This window comes from Zonotrichia albicollis, chromosome 22 (assembly GCF_047830755.1).
Source record: "Zonotrichia albicollis isolate bZonAlb1 chromosome 22, bZonAlb1.hap1, whole genome shotgun sequence".
In the NCBI taxonomy this organism is placed as follows: Eukaryota; Metazoa; Chordata; class Aves; order Passeriformes; family Passerellidae; genus Zonotrichia; species Zonotrichia albicollis.
In genome coordinates, this window is record NC_133840.1 from 10,979,681 (window position 1) to 11,001,658 (window position 21,978).

Genomic DNA, 21,978 nt, shown 5'->3' on the forward strand with positions numbered 1-21,978 from the left:
GTATCAGGGTGCTGTGGGGTGACCCCACTGGATGTGGGGTTCAGGGTGCTGCAGGGCAATAGAAGGTGACCCACCACATACTGGGTATCAGAGCGCTGTGTGGCACCCACATACACCCCTCTGGCTATGGGGCGTTGGGATGCTCTGGGGGCACCCAACCCCAAGCCCTCTGGCTGTGGGATATCAGGGCACTGTGGGGCACAGCCAGGCATTGCAGGGCTCCCCCCCCATCCCAACTGCACGGCGCCAGCTGCCAGCATCCCACTGCGCTCTTGAGTAGTTAATAAGTTGTAGAGGAGATTTTTGGAGCAGGCAGGGAACAGGTAGGAGCAAGCCTGTGTCCAGCAATCACATTCCTGGGGGAGGGGGATTGGAAGCACTGGCACTACCCCCAGCATGCAAGGCTGGGGGGGAAACATGCACCTCACAGCCATGGGGCTGTTGCTGCCAGGTCTGAAGGGATTGCTCATGCCTTGGGATATTTTTCCCTTTGCCGAGTGCCAGCTCAGGTTGTCAGGGTGATGCTGCTGGGGTGGTTACGTGCATTATCTGCTTCCTTCAAGGTCACAAGACTTGTGCAGGATGAGTAAAGATATTTATCAGTCAGTCAGAGGATCTCTGACTGTGCTCCTGGCCCAGCAGGGTGGGAACAGGAGGGGCCAGGCTGAAGGGGTTCCTGCAGGGCCAGGAGCACCCACAGGTCCCCTGGAATGGTGACACAAACTCACGGCATGGCGGAGGGGTTGCACTTTGCACGGTGATGCAAAGGTGCCCAACGCTCACCGAACCCCAGTTAAACATGAGCACTGACAACACTACAGAAATCAAACCCTGACCTGCCACATTTCCTCCGTGGGGGAAAGGTGAACCCTTGGGATTTCCAGGTTCACAGAAGGGGTTTGGTGGGAATGAGCACACTGGTAGTGCTTCCTGATACCCATCGGCCGAAACCAGGCGATGGCCGTGGCAGGTGGCATTTCTCCTCCTCCCGCCCTTCTCTGGTTACCCGGCGCCATCTCTGCAAACAAAGGGGAGGGTGTGGGACACAGGTGACGGTGACGGAGGAGCAGAGAGGAGCGTCCAGCAGCCAGCACAGAAACCCCACCCCGGGGCCAGCCCATATAAATAGCACTGCGCACAGGTGTAAGCTGATCCCCCAGCTGCGAGCGGCGGCGGGTGGCGGCGACGGTCTCGGTCCGTGGGTTCTTCTCTGCCATCGCCTGGAGCGCGTCACTGAACCGTCCACCATGTCGATGGGGCTGGAGATCGGCGGCGTGGCCTTGTCGGTGCTGGGTTGGTTGTGCAGCATCATCTGCTGCGCGTTGCCCATGTGGAAGGTGTCGGCCTTCATCGGCAACAACATCGTGACGGCCCAGATCATCTGGGAAGGGCTGTGGATGAACTGTGTGGTGCAGAGCACGGGGCAGATGCAGTGCAAGGTCTACGACTCCATGCTGGCGCTCCCTCAGGACCTGCAAGCCGCCCGCGCCCTGCTGGTGGTGGCCATCATCTTGGCCGTGCTGGGCTTAATGGTGGCCATCGTGGGCGCCCAGTGCACCCGCTGCGTGGAGGACGAGAGCACCAAAGCCAAGATCACCATCGTCTCCGGCGTCATCTTCCTCCTCTCTGGCGTCTTGACCCTCATCCCTGTCTGCTGGTCGGCCAACACCATCATCCGGGATTTCTACAACCCGCTGGTGATCGAGGCGCAGAAGCGGGAGCTGGGCACCTCGCTCTACGTGGGCTGGGCGGCCTCCGCACTCCTGCTGCTGGGGGGGGGCCTGCTCTGCTGCTCCTGCCCCCCCAAAGACGACAGGTACCCCACAAGCAAGGTGGCCTACTCCGCCCCACGCTCCGCCGTCACCAGCTACGACAAGAGGAACTATGTCTGAGCCCCCCCAGGGTCCCCCGGCCCCCCTCGATATCCCCCACCCCACCCACCCACCCTGGGACCCTCATTGCCCTCCGTGGAGCCCGGGGGCGGCAGCGCCGGGGCGGGGGGAGGCGCAAAGGAGGGGACGGGGACGGCTGCGGGGTCAGGGCCGGGCTGTGTAAATAGAGACAGTTTCGGTTAAACACGAGGCAGTTTCGGGTCGGCGGGAGAAGCGGCACTCGGCGAGGTCCTGCCATGCCGGTGGGGCGGGATGAGGACGGGACAGGGACGGGGCCCCCTGCTGTGTCCCCCCATCGCTGCTGGCCCGGCACCGTCTGTCCCTGTTACGCGTGGTCTGTACCGGTTACATTTGTCAATAAACGTGTCCTGTTTTGCTACCCGAGTGTCCTTGACGTGTGCGGCACGATCGAGGTGGGCACGGGGAGGGGGAACACGGCGGCCCAGCCCCCCAAGGCACCTGCTACGGCGGCACCCGAGCGGCACCGGGCTGGGGACAGAGGGCTCAGCCGAGCGCGCCGGGCGCCCCTGCTCGGGGTGGAGACCCGTTGTCCCCGCGCATTCCAGGGGCAGCTCTCCGGGAACGGTCGGGGCGGGAAGCAGCGGAGGAGCCGCTGGATGCCGCAGGGACACTCCCTGCCCGCAGTCCAAAGTCTGGGGCCGCCGGGGGGGCCCCGAAGCGCTTCCCTCGCCCGGGAGCCGCGCTGGGGCGAGGCCGCCCTGTTCGGCCGCTCCCTCCCGCCCGCCGCCACGCTCCAGCGGCCAGGGACAAAGGGGCAGGAGCCGCCGCAGGAGCACGGGGCCGGTCCTGGGGAAAGCGAGGCCGGGGGCGGTGAGTGCGGGACCGAGCCCGCCGGTCCCGCTGTGCCTACGGGCGACAGCGGGCAGAAGGGCCGTGCGGAACCCCCGCCGCCCGCAGGGAGCCGCCCCGCCCAGCTCACTTTCCCCGAGCCCCAGTCCCTGTGCCCGCTGCCCGCTCCGGGCCCGCGGGAGCAGCAGCGGGAGCGGCCCCGCCGTGAGCCTCCCCGTGCGCGCGCTGCCTCCGTCCTGCCGCGAGGGGGCGCCCGCCGCCGGCGGGGCGGGGCGACTCGAGCACGTCGCGTCACGGCCCGCGCGCCGCCGTCGCTGCCGCCGCCATGATGCTCCGCCGGCTGCTCCGCGTCCCCGCCCCGCCGCCCCTCCCGCAGCCCGCCGCCGCTGCCGCCCGCTCCGTGGCCACGTAAGGGCCCGGCTAGGCGCGGGGCGGGACGGGGGCGGCGGGAGCGGTCCCGGGAAGGGTCCCGAAGGGGGATCCCGCGAGCAGGGGCGTGGCTGCCACAAGGGATCTGGCCACGCCTCCCTCAAACCACGCCCCTTGCTCCTAGGTGCTCCACACGGGTGGTGGACGGATTTGGCCACGCCCCCGTCACGTCCCCTTCCCTGCCTGCCCTTGGCCCAGCCCTGACCGCGCTCTCAGTCCCAGCGGGCCCGGCTGGGCAGGGCTCAGAGGGTCCCTGGTGGCGCCTCCGCGCTCAGGCAGGGCCATCCCAGAGCACAGGGCACAGCATTGTGTGCACAGGGCTCTGCAGGATCCCCAGTGCTGAGGGAGACTCCAGCCCCTCCCTGGGCAGCCTGCTCAGGGCTGGGCACTGCCCAGGGCACAAGTTGTGCCTCCTGGGCAGGGGCAGTGCTGAGCTCAGGCCCTGCCCGTGGCTCTGGTGCCACTGCTGGGCCTGGAGCAGAGCCTGGGCCCTGCTCTGCCCCTCCCTGCACACAGGGACAGCCAGGCCTGAGGGCCCCTCTCAGCTGGGGCTCCTCTCCAGCCTGAGCAGCCGCAGCTCCCTCAGCCTTTGCTGGGCACAGAGATGCTCTAGGCCCTCCTCATCCTCACAGCCTGAGCTGGCCCCACTCCAGGAGCTCTGTCTCCCTTTTCCTGAGAAGCCCAGGGCTTGACACAACACTCCAAATGTGCCTCCCCAGGGCTGGGCAGAGGGCCAAGTTCACTTCCCCCCTGCACCTCTGGCCATGCCCCATTCCTGTCTCCCTGCAGTGCAGTGCCCCTGACCCACGTGGAGGTGGAAGGTCGCAGGGATCGGCCACCCCTCGTCCTGCTCCACGGGCTCTTTGGTAGCCACAGCAACTTCCAGACAGTGGCCAAGACACTGGCACGCCGTGGTAGCGGCAAGGTGAGACGCAGGGCGTGGGGGGAGGTGCAGCACACAGGGATGGGTCAGGGTCATGTTGGGCAGTGCCTGGGGTGACACGCTGCTCTGCCCAGGCAGGTGCTGACAGTGGACGCCCGGAACCACGGCAGCAGCCCCCACAGCCCCATGATGACGTATGAAGCGATGAGCCTGGACGTGCAGCACCTCCTGAGCCGCCTGGGCATCACCAAGTGCATCCTCGTGGGACACAGCATGGGGGGCAAGACAGCCATGACGCTGGCCTTGCAGCGGGTCAGCAGGCACGGGGCTGGGAGTGGGTCACAGGCTCAGGAAGTTCCAGGGGGAGCTGTAGGAAGGCCCTCAGCACCTTCTGAGACTGTTCACCAGGGCCGGCTTTGTCCCCAGCTCCACAGAGACTTGTCTGTTTTAGGGTGGGTGGTGTAAGCCAGGCTGCAGGAGCAGGAGCAAATCTATGTCCACCAGCCCATGCTTGCCCTGTGCCTCCAGCACTGATTGTGAGGGAGCTTGGAGATCTGTGCTGAGGACAACTCTGGGAAGGGCACATGGAGGTCTCTACTGAGACAGGAGGGAGCAAAGAGCCTCCAGGGAATCTGACTGGGAGTGGAGCTCTGTGCCTGCTCTCATTGGGGAGATCTTGGAAGATCATGGCATCTGACCTCCCCTGCTTGTGTCTCCAGCCAGACCTGGTGGAGCGCCTCATCTCCGTAGACGTTGGTCCTGGCCCCACCGCCCCTGTGTCCGAGTTCTCTGCCTACATCTCGGCCATGAAGGAGGTGAAGGTCCCGGCGGGGCTGTCCCGCTCGGCAGCACGCCAGCTGGCCGATGACCAGCTGCAGCCCGTGGTCAAGGTAGGACATCCTGTGGGAGATGGGGAGGATGGAGGGTGCCAGGACATCCTGTTTTGTTGCTCTTACTGAAGAGTACATGATCCCCTTCCATGGCAGCTCCCACAGCTGAGACAGTTCCTCCTCACCAACCTGGTGGAGGTGGAGGGCTGCTACGTGTGGCGGGTGAACCTGGAGGCCATTTCCCGGCACCTGGCAGATCTCATGAACTTCCCTGTGTTCCAAAAGCCATATCCTGGTCCTGCACTCTTCTTGGGAGGGTCTGACTCGCCCTATATCAGGTGAGACTGGATAGAAGCAGTTCCAGGTCTGTGGTTTGACCTTTTGTGCTCTTTGCAGCTGCCAAGAGTGGGAGGAGCCCGTGGGATGAGGAAGGTCCTGAGCAAGGGCTGTTCCTCCAGCAGCCAGTGACACCGACACACTGGAGCGAGGGGGAACCTGGGGGCCTCCTGGGCTTTCCCAGCAGGAAAGGAGTCAAATCTGGGATCATCCTCTGCTTGGGGAGGGTGAGGGAAGACACCAAGAGGGACCTCTGATCATGCCATGTTCCCTTGTCCTGCAGCTCCAGAGACTACCCAGAGATCGAGCGTCTCTTCCCCAAGGCAGAGATCCAGTACATTAAAGGTGCAGGCCACATAGTCCATCAGGATAAATTTGAAGAATTCATCACTGCTGTCCTCAATTTCCTGCCACAGCTGTAGCACTGGGAACCAGGGTTTGTGCAAGGACCATGTGGGTCCTGAGGAGCTCTGGACAGTGATGCAGGGCTCGGGCTCTGAGGATGGGCTCAGCTGGGACTGGCTGCCCTCACTGCAGTCTGATCCTGCCTGCAAGACCTTCTCCCATCCTGTTTCTCCTGCAGCCAGAGCAGAGAGGCGCCTGCATCCTGCTGAGATCTCCTGCCACCTCTCAGGGAGATGGGGTACCAGGGGCTCAGGACACTGTCTGCCTGCACAGAGGTGTCAGGCACACAGAGGGGCAGGAGAGCCCTCTTGTTTTTCTGCTGCCAGACCCTCCCATGGATCTGGCTGTGACTGTGCAGAATGTGCAATAAAGCTGAATCCATGCCAAGGCAGAGCAGGGGTTGGATGTGGCCATGGTGGGCAGGGCATGTGTGGGGGGCATAGGAGGGGGTTCTCAGTTGGCAGCAGGGATGCTGGTGGGATTTGACAGCTGGACTGGGCCCTAATGGGACAAGCTGTGGGAGCAGTGCACATGAGACACAGGCTTGAAGATCTTTCTTGGCTTCCAGGGGAAATTGCAACTTTGCTCTATGCCTGGGGGAGTGTGAGGATTGGGGAGGGAGGGAATCTGCTTCCTGAGCAAGGAGCAGTTTGCCCAGGCTGTCCCAAAGGCAGGTGTTGCCTCATCCCTGTGCTCCCGACAATTTCTCCCCTCCCACCTGCTGTGCATCCCCCTGAGGCAGCGTAACACCCCCACCCACCGTGGGCTGGAGGCAGAGGAGCAGGGTTTCTGCTTCAAAAATCCCTTTATTGGACAACTGGTAAAGCCAGGGACAGGGCAGAAGTGACCATGGGGGTGACAAATCACCTCTGTCACAACTGGAGACACACTCTGTGTGCGAAGCAGAGAGACACACTAACCATCTCTGCTTCTGCTGCTCCAGAGCCAGGTGTCTGCTGCTCCCTGGGATGAGTCTGCTTAATTTGGGCTTGTTTGGAGGCCCCAAAAGGGAGGGAGGGCAGAAGACTGAGGATGCTTTACTCCAGGTCTGGCTGTAGTTGCCTAGCAGAGCAGACACCAGGGACTGCTTTGGAGATTTGCTGTGTTTCTGCAGAGCTGTTCTTGTCCCTCTCCCTCTCCTCTCCAGAGCTGGGCTGCATTGGCTTTGAGTTTTCTACTATATTACTCTTAAATTCAAACACTTTTATGTATTACTTTTTTCCTGTGAAGAATGTCAGACCAATAAGCTCCAGAGTCACAAGCTACTGAAATGAGGTCCTTGGGTGCCACCAGCCAGCTGGGGGTGGGGTCTGGCCCCAGCTATCAGCACACAAGACCTTTGGACTAAGGCACAAACTCTGGAGCCCAGGATCTGTGGGGGATTTCTCCCCATTCTTTCCTGCTGGCCAGGTACCAGGTTTGGGGCAAAGACAGAAGGCAGCTACAAGGTGCAAGGTGAAGAGTCCCACCATGGCAGGAGATCAGTGGCCTGAGCAGAGGTAGAGCTTTCTAGAGGCAGAGCTATATTGCAGTCCATCCTTGTGATGGCTTCTGCTGAGGGAGCGTAGGGAAGCTTTGTTGGACCTGGGGTGAGAGAGACAGCAGGGAGAAATGAGAGCAGCTCTGTTCCTGCATGGGAAGGGTACAGGGAATTCAAGAGATATCCCAGGGGCACGTCCGGGCATCTGTCTGGTGGCACAGGGATGCCATGGGCTGCACCAGCTCACTGGGTCTGTGCCTGCCGAGTGTCAGGCTGCTGATGCCTCCAGAGATGCAAAACCAGAGCCCTTGCTGACAGCCTGCTCCCAAGGAGCCTGCCAAGAACAGACATGTTCTGGCTGAGCTCTGCTCCAAGCAGGATGTCTGATCCTTGGCACAGCTGCAGTGAACCACAAACGCCACCTTTAGGAAGACCTCTATGTGACTGTTGCAGGCATGGCTTCAAAACTGCTCTGTCAGGCATTGGGTAGAAATAGAGCCTGTTGGTGACCTGAGGGACACGGGATCTGGGGTGACAGATGTCCAGTGTGACTTCACTGGCGTCCCTCACTGCAACAGTGACTAATGCTGGGTGCCAGACCGGGACACTAGGGCACCTTCTCCCAGATCATTCTATTTGGCCCATCTGGCCAACAGCATGGAGAAAGGACAGGGCATCCTAGGGAAGACACAAGTGATGTGAATATTTTCTTCAAGCTTCTGCTTTCCTGTTCTCCCAGCAGCCATGATGGCCTGGAGCCATCCGAGACCCAGCAGGAGAAGCCAATTTGCACCGCAATGGTTCGCGGGGGAGATGGAATTGGCAGGAGAGGGAGAGCAGCAGAGCCGGGGAGGGGTGGGAGCCCCGCCTGCAGGGACGGCGGTCACAGAGCCCTGGCCCTGGTGCTGCTGCAGGGACCTGCGGGTGTCCTGAACTGCGGTCTGCCCTGCTCGTGGGGCTCCCTGCAGGAAAGGCTGGAATCCATGACCTCCAAGGTCTTTTCCAGTCTCATTTATTCCGTGATCTCCTGCCCTGCTCCTTGGTCGGCAGACCCCTGGCTCCCCTCAGCCATGCCTGCTCCATCAGGGGGCTGGGCTGTGCTCCAGCCCTCCTCTCACCTGCTCTGCCCACAGCATGTGGGCTCCTTCAGTCCCTGATGCCGCAGTACTCAGGGGGTACTGCTGGATCCAGTGCTGGCCCTGGGTGCCAGCGGGGGCTAAGGGGGCACCTCAGTGTTAGGAAAGGCACAGCAGAGGGGCCTGCAAGCAGAAAGCCCCTCAGTTACACTGGGAAGTGCCTGCAGCAAGAGGGGCTGATGCAGGGCAGGGCCCCTTGGGGGATCCTGTTCAGGCCCAGGGAGGACAGCCACCCCCAAGAGCTCTGTCATCACAGGGTGGCACAGGGGTCTCAGGGCTGTGATACCCGACTGCCCCTTGCCTTTGAGCCTCAGGCATTCCCCAGGGCTGCTCCCGCATCCCACTGGAGGCTCTGGCCAGGAGCACACCACAGCCCTTCATCTCTCACCTGAGTCAGCTCACACCCAGCTGCTCCAGCATCCTGAGGCTGTCACTGACGATCTGGCTGGCCTTGGTGCCCTTTCTGGAGCACAGTGTTTGAAGAGCCAAGCCTTATCCACGTGCATCTTGCATTGATCCTGAACCTCTTCCACCTGACCGAGGCTCAGAACCCCTTGGGTCAGCAGTTGTCCAGCATCCAACAGATCAGTGGGTGGCTCACATGTTCCACAAACTCTTTCTGCACATTCTGGAGCAGCTCGTCTTCAGGATGGCACCATCTGCCCCACAAGCTAGCTCCCTCCAGGTGCTGCCTCCTCCCTATCACCTCTCTACCTGCTCCCCTCGCCCTATTGCCAAGCCAGGGTGCTGCTCCCTTCTTCATTCTCCAGCCCAGAGGCTTTTCCTGCCATCACTCACCTCCTCCTTTTCCCACACATTTTTCCCGGGGAAATTGCCCAAAGCAATGCATTTGCAAAGATTCAACATCTGCAGGACAAGGAGGCAGAGGTGCCTCTGCACCTCCCAGAGGCAGGCCCGGGACAGCCCCACTCACAGCTGATACCAGGCAGGGATGGTTGTTCTCTGTCGAGGACCAACATCCCTTTGTCCACATCCCCAAACCCTCCAGACCCGTCTGAGGCTGGGCTCAGCTCTTCCTTCCCGGAGGCTGCAGAGAGACACCGCCTCCGGTGAGCTGGTGCTGGCAGCTGGGAGCGCTGGAACAGTGCCCAGTGAGGCCGTGGGGTCTCCCTCTCTGGAGACATTCCAAACGCACCCAGACGCGTTCCTGTCACCGCCCTGGGTGACTCTGCCTCGGCAGCGGGGTTGGGCTGGGTGATCTCCACAGGGCCCTTCCAGTTTCAGCTGCTCTGTGATGCAGCCCGCGGGATGCTGGAAGGTAAAACCCAGAATGCGAGGAAGCCTGAGATTGCCCTCTGACCGCAGGCAGGCCGGGGATGCGAACGGCACAAGTAACGACACAGATAGGGAAACGCAGGGACGAGGCGAGGGGCAGAGGCCACCCAGCCCCGGGGGAGGCACAGCCAGGCAGAGAGAAGGAGCCGCTGCCCGAGGCTGAGCGGGGCCATAGAGCAGGGAGACTTCACGATCTCTTGACTATTCGGGGGCTTCCATAGAACGCGAGGCCTGGCCCGGAGGCAGCGACCCCGCGCCAGCCTCCTCCGGCCGAAGCACCGATGCTGTTCCCTGGACGCTGCCTGGCACCGAGGGACTGAGGGCTCCGCCAGCCCGCGGGGGATGAGAGGGACCCTGCCAGCGGGCGGTCACGTGACGCGCCGGCCCAGCCACCCCCATTCCCGCCGCCCGCCCACCCCGTCAGAGGAGCGGCGCCGCGCGGCCGCCGATTGGCTGCGACGGGACGCGCTGTGATTTCTCATTGGCCGTCGGGCGGCGGGCACCGCCCCCTCTCGTGTCACGGGATAGGCCTGGCGGGAGTGTGGGTGGGCGTGGCCTGGCGGCTGGTGGCGCTGGGCGGGGACGCGTTCTCTCTGCTGATTGGTCGGTGGCGCCGGCGGTGCCGGGCGCTGATTGGTCGGGCTGCCCGGGCCGGCGGGGGGGGCCGGGCGGGAGCTGCACGCGGCAGAGGCGGGAGCGGCGCGGCCGGAGCCGGGCGGGACCCGCCGGGACAGGTGAGGCCGGGGCTGCCCGGGACTCTCCGCCCCCGCTCCCCTCCCGCCGCCCTGGGCGCCCAGCGCCGCTCCTCGGGCCGCCGCCCGCCGCGGCCCCGCTCCTTCTCCCCGCCGCCCGGTGAGCGCGGCCTCCCTGGGGCCTGTCCGTGAGGGGCGGCACCGCCCGGTGGCAGCAGCGCTGAGGTGGCGGCGTTGGCCCGGCGGGCCGGGCTGCACCGAGCTTCCGTGGTGCCGCCGGCGGGCGGAGGCGGGGTCACAGTCAGACCGAGGAACGGGCCGCGGAGCTCCCGCTGGGGCCGGCCCTGCCCGCTCCGGCCCTGCCGCGGGGCCTGAGCCCTTCCCGGGCCGGGGCTGCGGGCGCGGCTCGCCCGCCTCTCCCGTCCCCCCGCGCTGGGGCCGTGCAGAGCCCGCCTGGCAGTGCTTGCGGGTGGGAGATTCTTGTGTCGCAGAGATCCGGAGTAGCGGCACGGAGCCGGTTCTGTTTCGCGTGCGGTGGGGTTCGCTCGGTGCCCCCCTGGAGGCCACGCACGGCCGTGTTCGGAGCAGGTGCCTCCCCTCCGTGCTGGTTCTGTGCTGGTGTGGAACTGTGGCTGGCTGAAGTTTGGTGTGGAGATGGTGATGCAGGTTTGACAATTATTTAGAACCTCCTCAGCTAACTGTATTGTAAACATTGCTTTCCCTAAAACAGCTAATGCGATGCCTTTGGGGTTTCCTGCTGAATTAACTGAAGTGGAATGAGCTCAAAATAATCCATGGTAAAATGAGGGTCCTAGGACATTATTGGGCATGTTATGTTAACTGTCTCTAAAGATCCTGTTGGTGATTTTGGCAATGACTTGAAGGAAGCTGACAGGTAAAAGCTGAGAAACTGCATGAGCAACTCAGAGTGCTGAGCAAAAAAGGGGAAATGAGAATCTGACACTTTTCTGGTTAGTTTGGCACTGGACTTTGGGGAGACCACATATGTTTTACCAGAGAAAGCAAAGAAGCAGACTCTTCAGGAAGAGTCTGAAATGGGAGCAGAGAAATGGGGGAGGGAGAAGTGGGATCTGTCCTGGGAAGCAGGAATTTTTGCCTGGGTTCATGAATGTATTGAACACAGGGAGCTAGGCTGGAGGTGGTCTTTGGTACCTCACTGAGGAGGAGGAGGAGAGGGAGTGTTAACTCAGCTCCCACAAAAAAGCTGGTGCAAAAGCTGCTGTGGTTGTGTGTAGTTCAGAGCTGGTGGAAAGCTGGACAGGGTTTGGATATGTATGAGGTGGGAATAAAGGTGAAAAATCTGCTATGTGGTGCTGAGAGAGCTCCATCTGCATTCTCCAGCAAGAACTTGAGAGAAGATCTGGCCAGTCTGCATCTGCTTGTGGAGAACAGAGGCTGGAGACTGGGAATTCAGTCTGGCTGGTCAGGGTATGTACATGGAATCCAAAATCTTTAGGTGATTGAGATGCAAGCCTGAGAACAAACTTCCCTAAGTCATGATGACTTTGTATTGGCTGCCAGCTTTTACATGGAGGCTCCATGTTTTTCGTTGTTTTAATAAAAGCAGCTGGGCTCACAGTCCCAGGAGTTTGGGGGCTGCTCTGCCTGGGGGTCTGTGAGGTGTCTGTGCTGTCCTTAAGGGGGTTTGCTGGAAGATGGACATCTAAGTAAACTGGGAAATAAATGTAAATGTTTCACTTATACATTTCTAGGAACATCTGAGTTCCCCTTTTCTTGCTGCATTCTCAGGAATGTGTTTATCTGGCTGTGACAGCTATTTAATTTTTTTGAGAGAGCCTTGACTGGAACAATTTCTTCAGAGGTGTCACTGCTGTGAGTTTTGTGGCAGGGTCCAGCCCATCTTTCTCAACAATGGTGTCATTTACCTGTCAGATTTGGTTGTAACAAGCTAAAAGGAAAAAAAAACCAAACCCAAAACCCAAATCAAGGGAACCTTTAGGGACAGATCTTGCCACAGAGACTTTGGAGAATACTGCTGTGCTGGCTTTTTATTGTGATCTCAATCTGCCAAATATGCACTGGCCTGCTTTTGTTTTTTGTTTACATGGGGCTTCTCAAAGTGTCCCTTGTGCCAGTGCTGGGGAGCACAGCGCTGATGTGAGCAGCCTTCCCTCAGCCTGGTGCCCGTGGCTCGCTGGGCTCTGCTCACCTGGAGGAGGTGCCAGGCCTGGGGGACTCCAGTCTGCCCTGTTGGTGAGGATTGCTCTAGGAATTGGGTCTTCTCCTCCAAGAGATGTTGTTTTAGTCTGTGCTGTTTGAGACTGAGCTATTTCCATCCCTCTTTGCTGTCTCCAGTTTGTTTCAGAGGCTGCTGTCAGCAGAGGGAGAGGGTTGTTCTCAGCAATACTTTGGTAGGTGAGGAAAAAGGAGGGTGGAGAGAACTGAGATTGTTTTGTGGTGTGTGTGGTTGCACTGAGTGTGTGCAGTGGTGTTGGAAATGACTGAGCATTGTTTCACAGGAAAATCCAGCAGTGTCATCTAACCCAGGTTATTTTTATGAGAGAGAAATGTGAACAGGAGGAAAGAAATCAGTGTTGCATACTTGCACATCATACTCAACTTTCCAGGACATGCTCCCACAAGGAATTAATAATTATCAAAGAGTTATGAAAGCTCATACCATTCCCCTTCCAAGGCAGCTTCAGCCAGCCAGTTTCCTGTGTGTTTTTGGATTTCTAGTGGTCTCTTGCTGTGAGACTTGTCGCTCTTTGCAGAACTAGATCAGGGCCCTTTTTAGATAATGATGAATGGAGATGAGAGCTATTTAAAAAATTACTTTGCTCTTAGCAAATTAGCATAACACTCTAATCCCTGCTCATAATCACTGCCTGTTCTTCAGGAGGATGCTGGGGCTGTGATGGAGCAGGGAGGAATTTTGTCTGCTCACTTGGAGCACGCTCTGGGCCAGTGTAACAGCTTCCCTCCTGTTCCTCCCTGACATTCCCGCAGTTCCACACACTCCCAACAGCCCCAAAGGGTAGGATTTCCCTCTGGAGAGATCAGCTGATTGGCTTATAAATAGCAAATGCCTGCTCAGGCCTACTTTCCAGGGTGGTTTGGTGCCTGTTCTGTCCAAAGCAGTGAGTACAACTGCATCCACACGTTGTGGCCCAGAGCCGAATCCAAGGAAAGGGGGATGCTTTCCCTTGAGATGGGCAATTCCCACGTGGAAGGAACTGCCCTGGTGGAAGGTGCTGTGGCCTTGCAGCCAGAGCCTCAGAGGGGGACTGACAGGGAGGCTCTGGCAGCAGCGGTGCTGCTGGATGTGCTGGCACAGCTCTGGAAACCGGCTCTTTTCTGGGAGTGTGAGCTGAAATGAATCTGAGACATGGTCAGTGCCTGAATCGTGTTTGAAATGAGCCTGTGTTCCTGCCAGGAGGCCTGTGCTGCTATTGGGGCACCTTGTATCAAAGTCTGAGCTCTTGGAGTCCTCTTTGAGCTGCACACATTCCCCTTTACCTATTTCCTTCCAACTTTCTTCTCTTTCTCTCTAGTTTAGTCAGTGCTGGGCTGCTGAGACATTCTGACACACATGCTGAGGTTTGCTGTGCAGCCTCTGGTCGCTCTGACATACCTGGTTTGCCTCTCCCAGCGGGGTGGGGATGGTTTTCAGGGGGTGTGTTTGCAATGTCCTTGTGCAGTGATCTGTGTGTGGTGGCTCTGGGAGCAGCCTGGGCCTTTCCACACAGAGGTGACTTCAGTGGGACAGAGCCCAGCAGAACTAATCCGACAGTTCCCGCTTTTAACAGCGGCAAGGCCTTTGCTGTTAATTATTATTTTGTATTGCTCTTTCTCAGTTGGGAGATGCCCTCAAATTTCTTCTTCTAGAGGGAGAAGCCTGCCCCAGGGCCTATCCCAAGAGAGGAGAGTTATGTGTCAGTATATTCTGTTTCAACATGTATCAAGTTTCTGGCCTCAGAGCTTTCCTTTTATGTTGTGAGCTTTTTAGGCGCTTTATTCCCTTTAGTCTGTGGTGGAGAGCATTCCTGATCTCCCTTCCCTCGTGGATCCTGTTGCTTCACTTCTAGGTGGAGTGTTTGCTCAGCAGCTGTGAGATAGAGCTGATCCCAGGCACTGCACACCCAGGATGGTTGGCTGGCCCGGCCATGCAGGACAGAGCTCTGCTTTTGCCAACCTTTATTTCCTGGGGGACAGAAACACTGCGCTGTCTCTGGCAGGGCTGTGGGTCTGATCCTGCCACAGAGATTGGCACAGCATTGACAGGGGGGATGGCAGTTAGCATTGTGGTTTTCCTAAGCCTTGGGAATGGGGTTTGCTAGAAATAAGATAGGTGGGAATGTTCTGATAACAAAGTACAGAAGACATATTGGGTACCTCTGTCTGAGATGGAGCAAGAGCCAAATCTGGTGACTCTTGCTGAGGCTGCTGACCACTGCCAGCTCCTCCCTGCTTCAGAGGAGCCTGTGCCTGCAGCAGAGACAGAGGCAGACATGGCTCACAACTTATCTGCTCGGGGGCAAAGTCTTGTAGCTGAACTTAAGCCCAGAATTGCAGTGGGGTATTCTCTGGAGCTCAGCTTTCTGCCATTTCATGCTGTCAGAACAGCACTGGCTGGGAAGTGGAGTCCTTGTTCCTTTTCCAACTTGACCAGTTCTTCACTGCAAAATGGAATTGTGGAATTGTTCTCAGAACGTGCTTGGACATGGCACTGCCTGTGAGTGACAGCTTTATGGTAAGGACCTTCAGAGCCTTTCTATTCTACAGTCAGTTCAATTGCTTGGGCTCTGCCAGCCTTTCCCTGCTGGTCCCTGCTGAAGCTGGGGATCGCTCCGAGCCAGCGAGGGCTGCAGTTTGCATTGTTCTTCTGGAAACTTCAGAGGGTTTTGTTGGTTTGTTTTATTCTAGAAACTTGTTGAAGTAGATAGCTTCCCCCAAGTGGATGAGTGACTTGTGGCAATCCAGCATTAATCTATTCAGTTGTCTCTGTTGTTTCAACTGTGCTGCCTGGATTTGCAATAATTTTTTTTTAATCTTTCAAAGGACTCAGCAGAAATCTCCTTCTAGCAGGAGCATGACTGGCACACAGCACTCAGGGACAGCAGTGTGAGCTGGGTGGGATCTGTTTCACTGTTCTAATGGGAACGAGAGCAGTGCTGTCCAGTTGAGTGTCTCATTTATGGGCACCTACACCCAGTTTGGAGAATGTCTCACTGAGGGTGTCCTGGGAGAGCATGGCAGGCTGCCAGCCTGGAGCCTGGGTCGTGCCCGTGCTTCCTGCAGCTCAGCTTGGCTGCCAGCACCACCTGGCAGCTTCACTGCAGGTGCCTCGTGACCTGGGGTGCTCAGGAGGAGCTTTAGGAGGATGTGAGGAGCCCTGAAGTTGTTGCTTCTCACCCCAGTCAGCATCATTTGGGCTTGTATTCACTTCTGCTTTCCAGCCAGACAGCACCCCCTTCCTGCCTCCCCCAGGTCAGGCCTGCAGCTGTGCCCATGCCAGAGGCACTTCTGCCTTCCTTCCCAAAGGCAGACTGAACTTCCCAAAGGCTAAAATGTTCTGTTCCTGCTGAAAACTTTGGAGCAAGCCCATGGCATCTGGACACAGGCCAAAAAGCCTGTGCTGCCCTGGAGTTCAGGCTTGGGGCAGTAGAAATGAGTCTCTTCAGGCACAGGGCCCAGGGACACTGAGGTTGGATGTGGGATGGAGCAGCCTGTATGTGCCAGGACAGTGTGTGTGCTGGGATGGGGGAAGGACAGCTGTGAAGTATTTGGAGGTTTGGTGGGAAGAAACACAGGCAAGTGGGAGTTGGTGAGCTCCTCTGGAAACACTAGAGGCTTGTTTTTCAGGCTGCTTTATGTAGCACTGAGGATGCTGTGCCTGTGGTACATTCCCAGTGACCTGGGGTATTAAACTTCCCTCTGGCTGTGCTGAAGTTCATGGTTTGTGTCCTCTTGTCAACTTTCCTGTGCCCTTGGGTAGGTCTGGACCCTTTTCAGCCATACATTCCCACTCCAGTGCTGCTTCAGGGTTTCTTGCAGCCCGAGATGTACGTCTTCTCTATGTGGGATTTGTTTCCTTTGATGCTATAGTTCAGTGCTGCTTTATTTTTTAAAAGCTGTGGCCCTTGTGACTTGGGGAAGTGCTGCTGACTTCTGGCATGGTGAGTGTCTGTCTGTGTGCTCCAGGGCAGCCATTTCCTCCAATCCCAATGGACCGTGGCATGGCTGGGAGCCCTGCAGAGGGATTAACTCTGGCTCTTCTTTTTGGGGTATCAGCTTGTCCTTCTGTGTGTTTGGATCCTTTGTGCTCCCAAACAATGTGCCTGGTTCTTCTCAGTCCTCTGCAAGTATCTGTCTCACCTGCACTGGGCTCTTCATCACCTGGAGGGAAGATCTGCTGCTCCTGGAAGGTGCCAGTGCTTAATATTTTGTTATCAGGAAGTCCTGGCTTGTGCTTTTCATATCCACCCCTTCACAAGAGGTAACTTCTCTAAGATGAGAAGGCTCCTTGTGTCTACACACTTCTCTAACAAACAGGTGATGTCTTGAGGCCGTGGAAGTGTGTGCAAACCCAGCCAGGGGCAGTGGGTGCAGTGAGAGGGAGTCTGGGCAATGAGAATTCTCATCTTGCTTGTAGCAAGGAAACATCTCCTCTAGACCTGGTTTCCACTGAGTGCCCAGGGATCTGCCTGTTGCCCCTTTCCCTTCTGCAGAAAGAGGGAATAACACCATGTGCAGGAGCAGGGATGAGCTGAGGTCAGCAGTGGCTCTTCCCAAAGAAGCTGTAACCTAGCTGAGCTGGTTGGTAAGCAGCTGATTGGGAATTTTGGTAGTGATGCCAGCTCGGACCCTGCCAGCCTTGGTTGGTGCTACAGCTCACAGAGTACAGTGCCTTTATAAAGTAATTTTGTTACTATGTTGAGGGAGCTTTATCATACCCAGGATAACCATTTCCTTCCTCTTTGCACTCCAGCTCCCTCACTGCTGCCCTGCTCAGGGCCTTGCTGTCTCTCAACTCAGGTGAAATTGCATTGGCCTCTGAATGTTTGTTAGTGCTGTGCCTGAGCGTTTGTGTTTGGAAATTGCTGCCTGCAGGAAGAGAAAGTCCCTTGATTTCCAAGGAGAACTGCTGGTTTGTGCTGTGAAGTCCCTATTTGCTAGGGGATGTTGAACCTGTGGTGCCTCCTAAAGGGCACATAATGACAAGAATAGAGGATCTTTTCTTTAGAACTGCTGAGGTGAGGGAAGGGGCTGTGGGAGACTCCCAGGCACTGGAGGGGGGTGCAGAAATCCCCAAGGGTGAGTGCCAGGCATTCCCTGCATCTTTGCTGGACTGCACCATCCCTCAGGGCCGTGCCAGTGGTCCCTTCAGCAGAGCTGTTGCTGCAGCAGCTTTGCTTTGTGACAGCTCCACTTCTGTTCCCTCTGGCACCTGGGATCCTTGGAGTGGGTGTCCACCATGCCTGGTGAGAACAATGGGGGCCGTTTGGGGCAGCGTCTTTCCAAGAGATGACCTGGGCACAGTTCATCTTTGCCATAAACCTTCCACAGGGATGCTGGCTGTTTCTGTGTGATGTGGTGATACTGGGGATTATCACCCTGGAAGAGCAGATCCTTTGTCTCCCACAGCTGACTGGGAGCACAAAGAACTGTGTTGGAGAGGAGCTTTGCTGCTTGCTGAAGGTGAGGAATGAGTCTTGGTGCAGGAAGGGATAATTAGTAGAGCTGCCTCAGGCTGAGATTTGATGGATGTAGGGAGGAGCAGGGGCTGCATAGAAACCTCTGCAGGACTTTGAGACAATACATGATTAGAAGAACTGAATGAATGGGCCTGAGGAATTGGTCACGTCCTTTCTGGTGCCTCTGGCTGACTCATACCCCTGAGTGTTCCTCGGGGAGCCTGTGGCTCCCAGCATCCAAGGTACTGTGCTTGTTACAGGGCAGCCTGGAGCCATATTGCAGCAGCTGCCAGAGGGAATGCCACGGTACCGGCAGGCAGCCAGCACAGGCTGGGTGCAGATCCTTGGGAAGTGGATGCCAGGGCTGGATGTGCCAGCGAGAGACTCATATCCCTCCCTGCTGTCCTTTGCACTTCCTTGGGCTGCCTCGAGGTTAGATCTTCCTTACCCTGTTCTTTGCTCTTTCCCCTTTCTGGAATTGCCAAGTTAATCTGTCAGGGCTCTCCAGGGAGTGCCACTCTTCCCAGCATGCCAGTGAGCAGATGGATCCCTCTCTGCTGTCTCATGTCTGCATTTCCAAACCAAAGTGGGTAGCTAAGCACCTTTGGATCTGGCTAAGATGATCCTAGACAGAGCCTGTTTTGTTCAGCAAGGAGATCAAATTGAGATTATTTTTTAATGTGAAGCTCTTGAATGCAGAGGTTCTGTGCAGATTTAGCTCATTAGGAAATTCTGCAGAAAGCTTTTGTTGCCATTGCTAAATGCGGCAAAAGAGGAAGTAAAAGTGGTTCTGTGCTGTGAAGTGGATTAATAGTTTTGTTTTATAATAAACCACAGACTTATGGACAAGTGAATCCCCCACCTCCCTTTCTCTTTGTTCCACTGCGTTGTTCCTTCTTCAATAGGTGTTTTTACTAGAGGAATTCCCAGAAGCATGAGAGGAACTGTTCTTCCTGTGAGCTTGTCTTTTATTGAAATACAAGAGGAAGTTCCTTAGACTTCTGTGAAAAGGTTCAATAGCCCTCATGGCAGAGGAAGTCACATTTTCAGCATGTTTTACTAATGACAAAGCACTCAAAACCGAAGCTGGAATGAGCAGCCAGTTCCTCCTTGGAATTCCCTGGGGAGCAGCAGCCCAGCGGGTGGGATCCCACTGCCCCTGTGCTGCCACTCCTGTTCCTCCCTACAGCTGAGGCTTCATACTGGAGCAATAGGAGCTGGGATGTTTCACTGACTGCTGCAGCCCCAGCTTTCCATTCTGCCTGTTCTCCAGAAGCTGTGGGGCTGGAGCCCAGGATGCAGCACGGGCTGGAGCCCAAACACAGCGTTGGGGAAAGCCTGGATTCAGCTGGAATTGCTGATAGAGCTGCCACTGGTGTTGGTGACTGTGGGGTTCCATCAGTGCATGTCAATGATGCACTGTCAGGAGGAAGGGAACTGTGTTTGGGCAAAGATGATGAAAATCCCAATGCTTCCTGAGATTTGTCTTTGGGTTAGATAAAGTCTGATGCATTGCAGTCTTGTCCTAAACCTTGTAGAGGTAGGAATTTGATCCTCAATGAATTTTATTATAGTCAATTATGAAGGGGAAGAAATCTCAGGCTGTTTCCTCTGTGAGTTGCAGCAGATGAGACCAAATCCTCTGGCTCCTCTCAGTACTGAGCTCAGCATGTGCCCAACCTCATCCCTCATGCTGCTGGAAGCAGGGAAGGGACAGCGTGTGTGAATTTGAGCAGCTCTTGCTGCTAGATAAGCTGGGCACTTGCTATATATATCAAATTGCCTTCTCTTCCCCTGTATCAATTGGCTGGGGATTTCCCTTTCTGTGAGTGCCTCTGGAGCAGCCGGCGTGGCCAGGGCTGTTTTTAGAAGCAGTTAAGCTCGTGCTTAGAGAGAGCACGAGATGGGAGCACTTAAGCTCAGCTGAACTTGCTGACCTGCCCACATCCTTTGAGGTGAGGTTATTAATGAAAGCAGGTCAGTGTGCGAGGCACTACCTCCGTGGGATTTTCCATTGCTGAAGTGCAAACCAGGTTTGAAAGGCTCCAGATACTTGGAAAGTAAAGACCAAAGGCTCTGATTTAACCTTCTTAAACTTTGGGAGCTTGGGGTGGGAAAGGGGAGTTGTTAAACACCAGGTGAGGTTTTGCTTGGTTTTGGGAGGGGTGCCACCTCCAGAAAAGCTTCATGAAGGCCAAGTTTCCGAGTTTGAGCTTGTTGCCTGGTTGTGAAGGGCAGCTGTGGCAACACAAAACCCTGAGAGGGTTCCTTGGGAAGGAGGATGTTCAGGCTGTAGACATAACAAACCATCAGGAGACAGTGCCTGCAAACTCAGGGTTTCCATGGGAGCAAACAGCTCTGACCATGCTCAGGTTGGACATGCAATTGAAAGTGAGCTCTTAGCTTATTAATAACTCTCAAGGGTTTTCATCTCTTCTTGTGGTCTTCTGTAGCTTGATGGTAGAAGCCCTGAGCAGATGTTCATTGCTCTGTTTTAGAGTTTCTTCCTGTGATGGCACAATTATTGCAAGTTTTGGAGAGGAACTGGCTTTCCCCCAGGAGTGGGGAGGGGTGTTCAGCAGAGCTGTGTGTTCCCAGCCACGTTTCAAGGGTCAAGTGCTGCAGGGCCTGGCACAGGATCCTCCTTGTCCCTTGTGAGGAGGCTGCTGGGGAAACTGGGCTTGGTCTGGGTGAGTCAAGAGAATAAATCCTGATGCTTCCTTGTCCTCTCAGACCTGCTGATGGTTTCGGTCACAGCTTTTTCACATATGTGTTTATGTGGGTTACTAAAAGATGCTTCATTTTATTCCTATGGAAGAAAGCTACCCTTGGAGAACACAGGTTTTCCTAGAAATTTTGCCTGTGGTGAATGGTGGCACTTGAGCTCTGGCCTGGGTCTGCCTCCAGCCAGCAACATGAGCTTCCAGAGCTGAGGAGCCTCAGCCGGACCTGAGTGTGGCTGTGACAGGGCTGTGAATCCCAGCAGTGTTATTGTGATCACCTGCAGTAAAAGCAGTATTTTCTGCTTTCAGACACTGTTTCTATTGACTGTCCCAGGGGAGATTCCAGATCCTTGCAGGCAGGCACCTCTTTGGATGCCAGAGGTGTCCTGACTGCCCTTTACCTGGTTCCCCCCATCCATCCTGTCCTCTGGCTGCAGGAACATGCCTCAGAAACCTTAGGACTCCCAAAGTAATACCACATGGGTATGTTTGTGCACTTGTATAAAATAATAATAGTTACATTTGTTGTAATAATAACAGGGCTGACATTGTGTTGCTGCTGTTTGGTTGAAATTATTTTAAAGTACCCACATGTTGATTGCCAGGGTGTTAGACATGGGTGCTTGGAAAAGCCCTGAGCTTGGCTGGGAAAATCTGTAGTGGGGTAGGGAGGGGAAGTGGCATGCTTCAGGTCTTTGGCTTTGGATTTCAGAGCCTTTTGGTGTGTTTGGTCACATATCTCAGGTTTTTTCTGCAGTCACAAAGATTGCCTTTCAGAAAAAACTGTGGCTGTCAGAGACTCCCCAGGCTGATGGGAGTTAAAGGTGAATTCTCCCTGTGCATAATGAGAACTGAGTGTTTGCATAAAGACCAGTTTAGACTGCACTTCTCTGGCCTGGCGACTTGGGATGTGACCTCCGCAGTGCAGGCACCGTTTCCTTGAAGCTGTTGCTGCTTCCTTGCTGAGGCTGAGCTGCAGTCGGTGCGCGGCCGGGGCAGCGTGAGGGGGAGCCCGGCCTGCACATCCCTCCCTGCCGAGCCGCAGGACGCCGGGAGCAGGGGGAGCCAGTGCAGGGAGGGCCAGGGCAGCATGAGGGGGAGCCCGGCCTGCACATCCCTCCTTGCCGAGCCGCAGGACGCTGGGAGCAGGGGGAGCCAGTGCAGGGAGGGCCAGGGTAGCGTGAGGGAGAGCCCCGGCCGGCACATCCCTCCCTGCCGACCCGCAGGACGCGGGGAGCAGGGGGAGCCAGAGCACGGTGTGGAAGGAGGGCCGGGGCAGCGTGAGGGGGAGCCCCGGCCGGCACATCCCTCCCTGCCGAGCCGCAGCCGGGAGCAGGGGGGCCTGCATGGCAGCTGGGATGGGTCCGGCTGCACTGCTTTGGGTAGG

The 21,978-nt window shown here is 57.0% G+C and overlaps 3 protein-coding genes across 5 annotated transcripts in view; all 3 read left to right on the forward strand.

Annotated features, from left to right (window-relative positions):
• Window positions 1–2,265, forward strand: LOC141731411 (claudin-3-like). The gene has a single exon (XM_074556976.1). The coding sequence runs from the start codon at window positions 909–911 to the stop codon at window positions 1,890–1,892; it is 984 nt and encodes a 327-aa protein (XP_074413077.1). The 5' UTR covers window positions 1–908; the 3' UTR covers window positions 1,893–2,265.
• Window positions 2,266–2,953: 688 nt separating this feature from the next.
• ABHD11 (abhydrolase domain containing 11) lies at window positions 2,954–5,976 on the forward strand. Its single transcript, XM_074556977.1, has 6 exons — window positions 2,954–3,110; window positions 3,921–4,056; window positions 4,153–4,326; window positions 4,734–4,904; window positions 5,001–5,182; window positions 5,464–5,976. Exons 1-6 carry the CDS (start codon window positions 3,028–3,030, stop codon window positions 5,600–5,602), a joined length of 885 nt encoding a protein of 294 aa, XP_074413078.1. The 5' UTR covers window positions 2,954–3,027; the 3' UTR covers window positions 5,603–5,976.
• Window positions 5,977–10,100: 4,124 nt separating this feature from the next.
• Window positions 10,101–21,978, forward strand: part of MTMR4 (myotubularin related protein 4) — a 57,025-nt gene continuing 45,147 nt past the window's right edge. Inside the window, exon 1 of one of the 3 annotated variants that reach the window (XM_074557280.1) lies at window positions 10,101–10,231. The gene's annotated coding sequence lies outside the window, so the exon portion shown is untranslated. Of the gene's footprint in view, window positions 10,232–10,466; window positions 10,856–11,323; window positions 11,639–21,978 lie in introns of those variants that run through there. The other 2 variants (XM_074557281.1, XM_074557282.1) reach the window with 2 other exon arrangements.

What these genes read in the sequence shown, in the direction of transcription:
- LOC141731411 (XM_074556976.1), top strand. Translation starts at nt 909, where the DNA reads ATGAGCACACTGGTAGTGCTTCCTGATACCCATCGGCCGAAACCAGGC.
- ABHD11 (XM_074556977.1), top strand. Translation starts at nt 3,028, where the DNA reads ATGATGCTCCGCCGGCTGCTCCGCGTCCCCGCCCCGCCGCCCCTCCCG. An exon ending in GCCGCCCGCTCCGTGGCCAC is followed by an intron (nt 3,111 to 3,920) that starts GTAAGGGCCCGG and finishes GTCTCCCTGCAG; the next exon opens with TGCAGTGCCCCTGACCCACG. An exon ending in TCTGACTCGCCCTATATCAG is followed by an intron (nt 5,183 to 5,463) that starts GTGAGACTGGAT and finishes CTTGTCCTGCAG; the next exon opens with CTCCAGAGACTACCCAGAGA.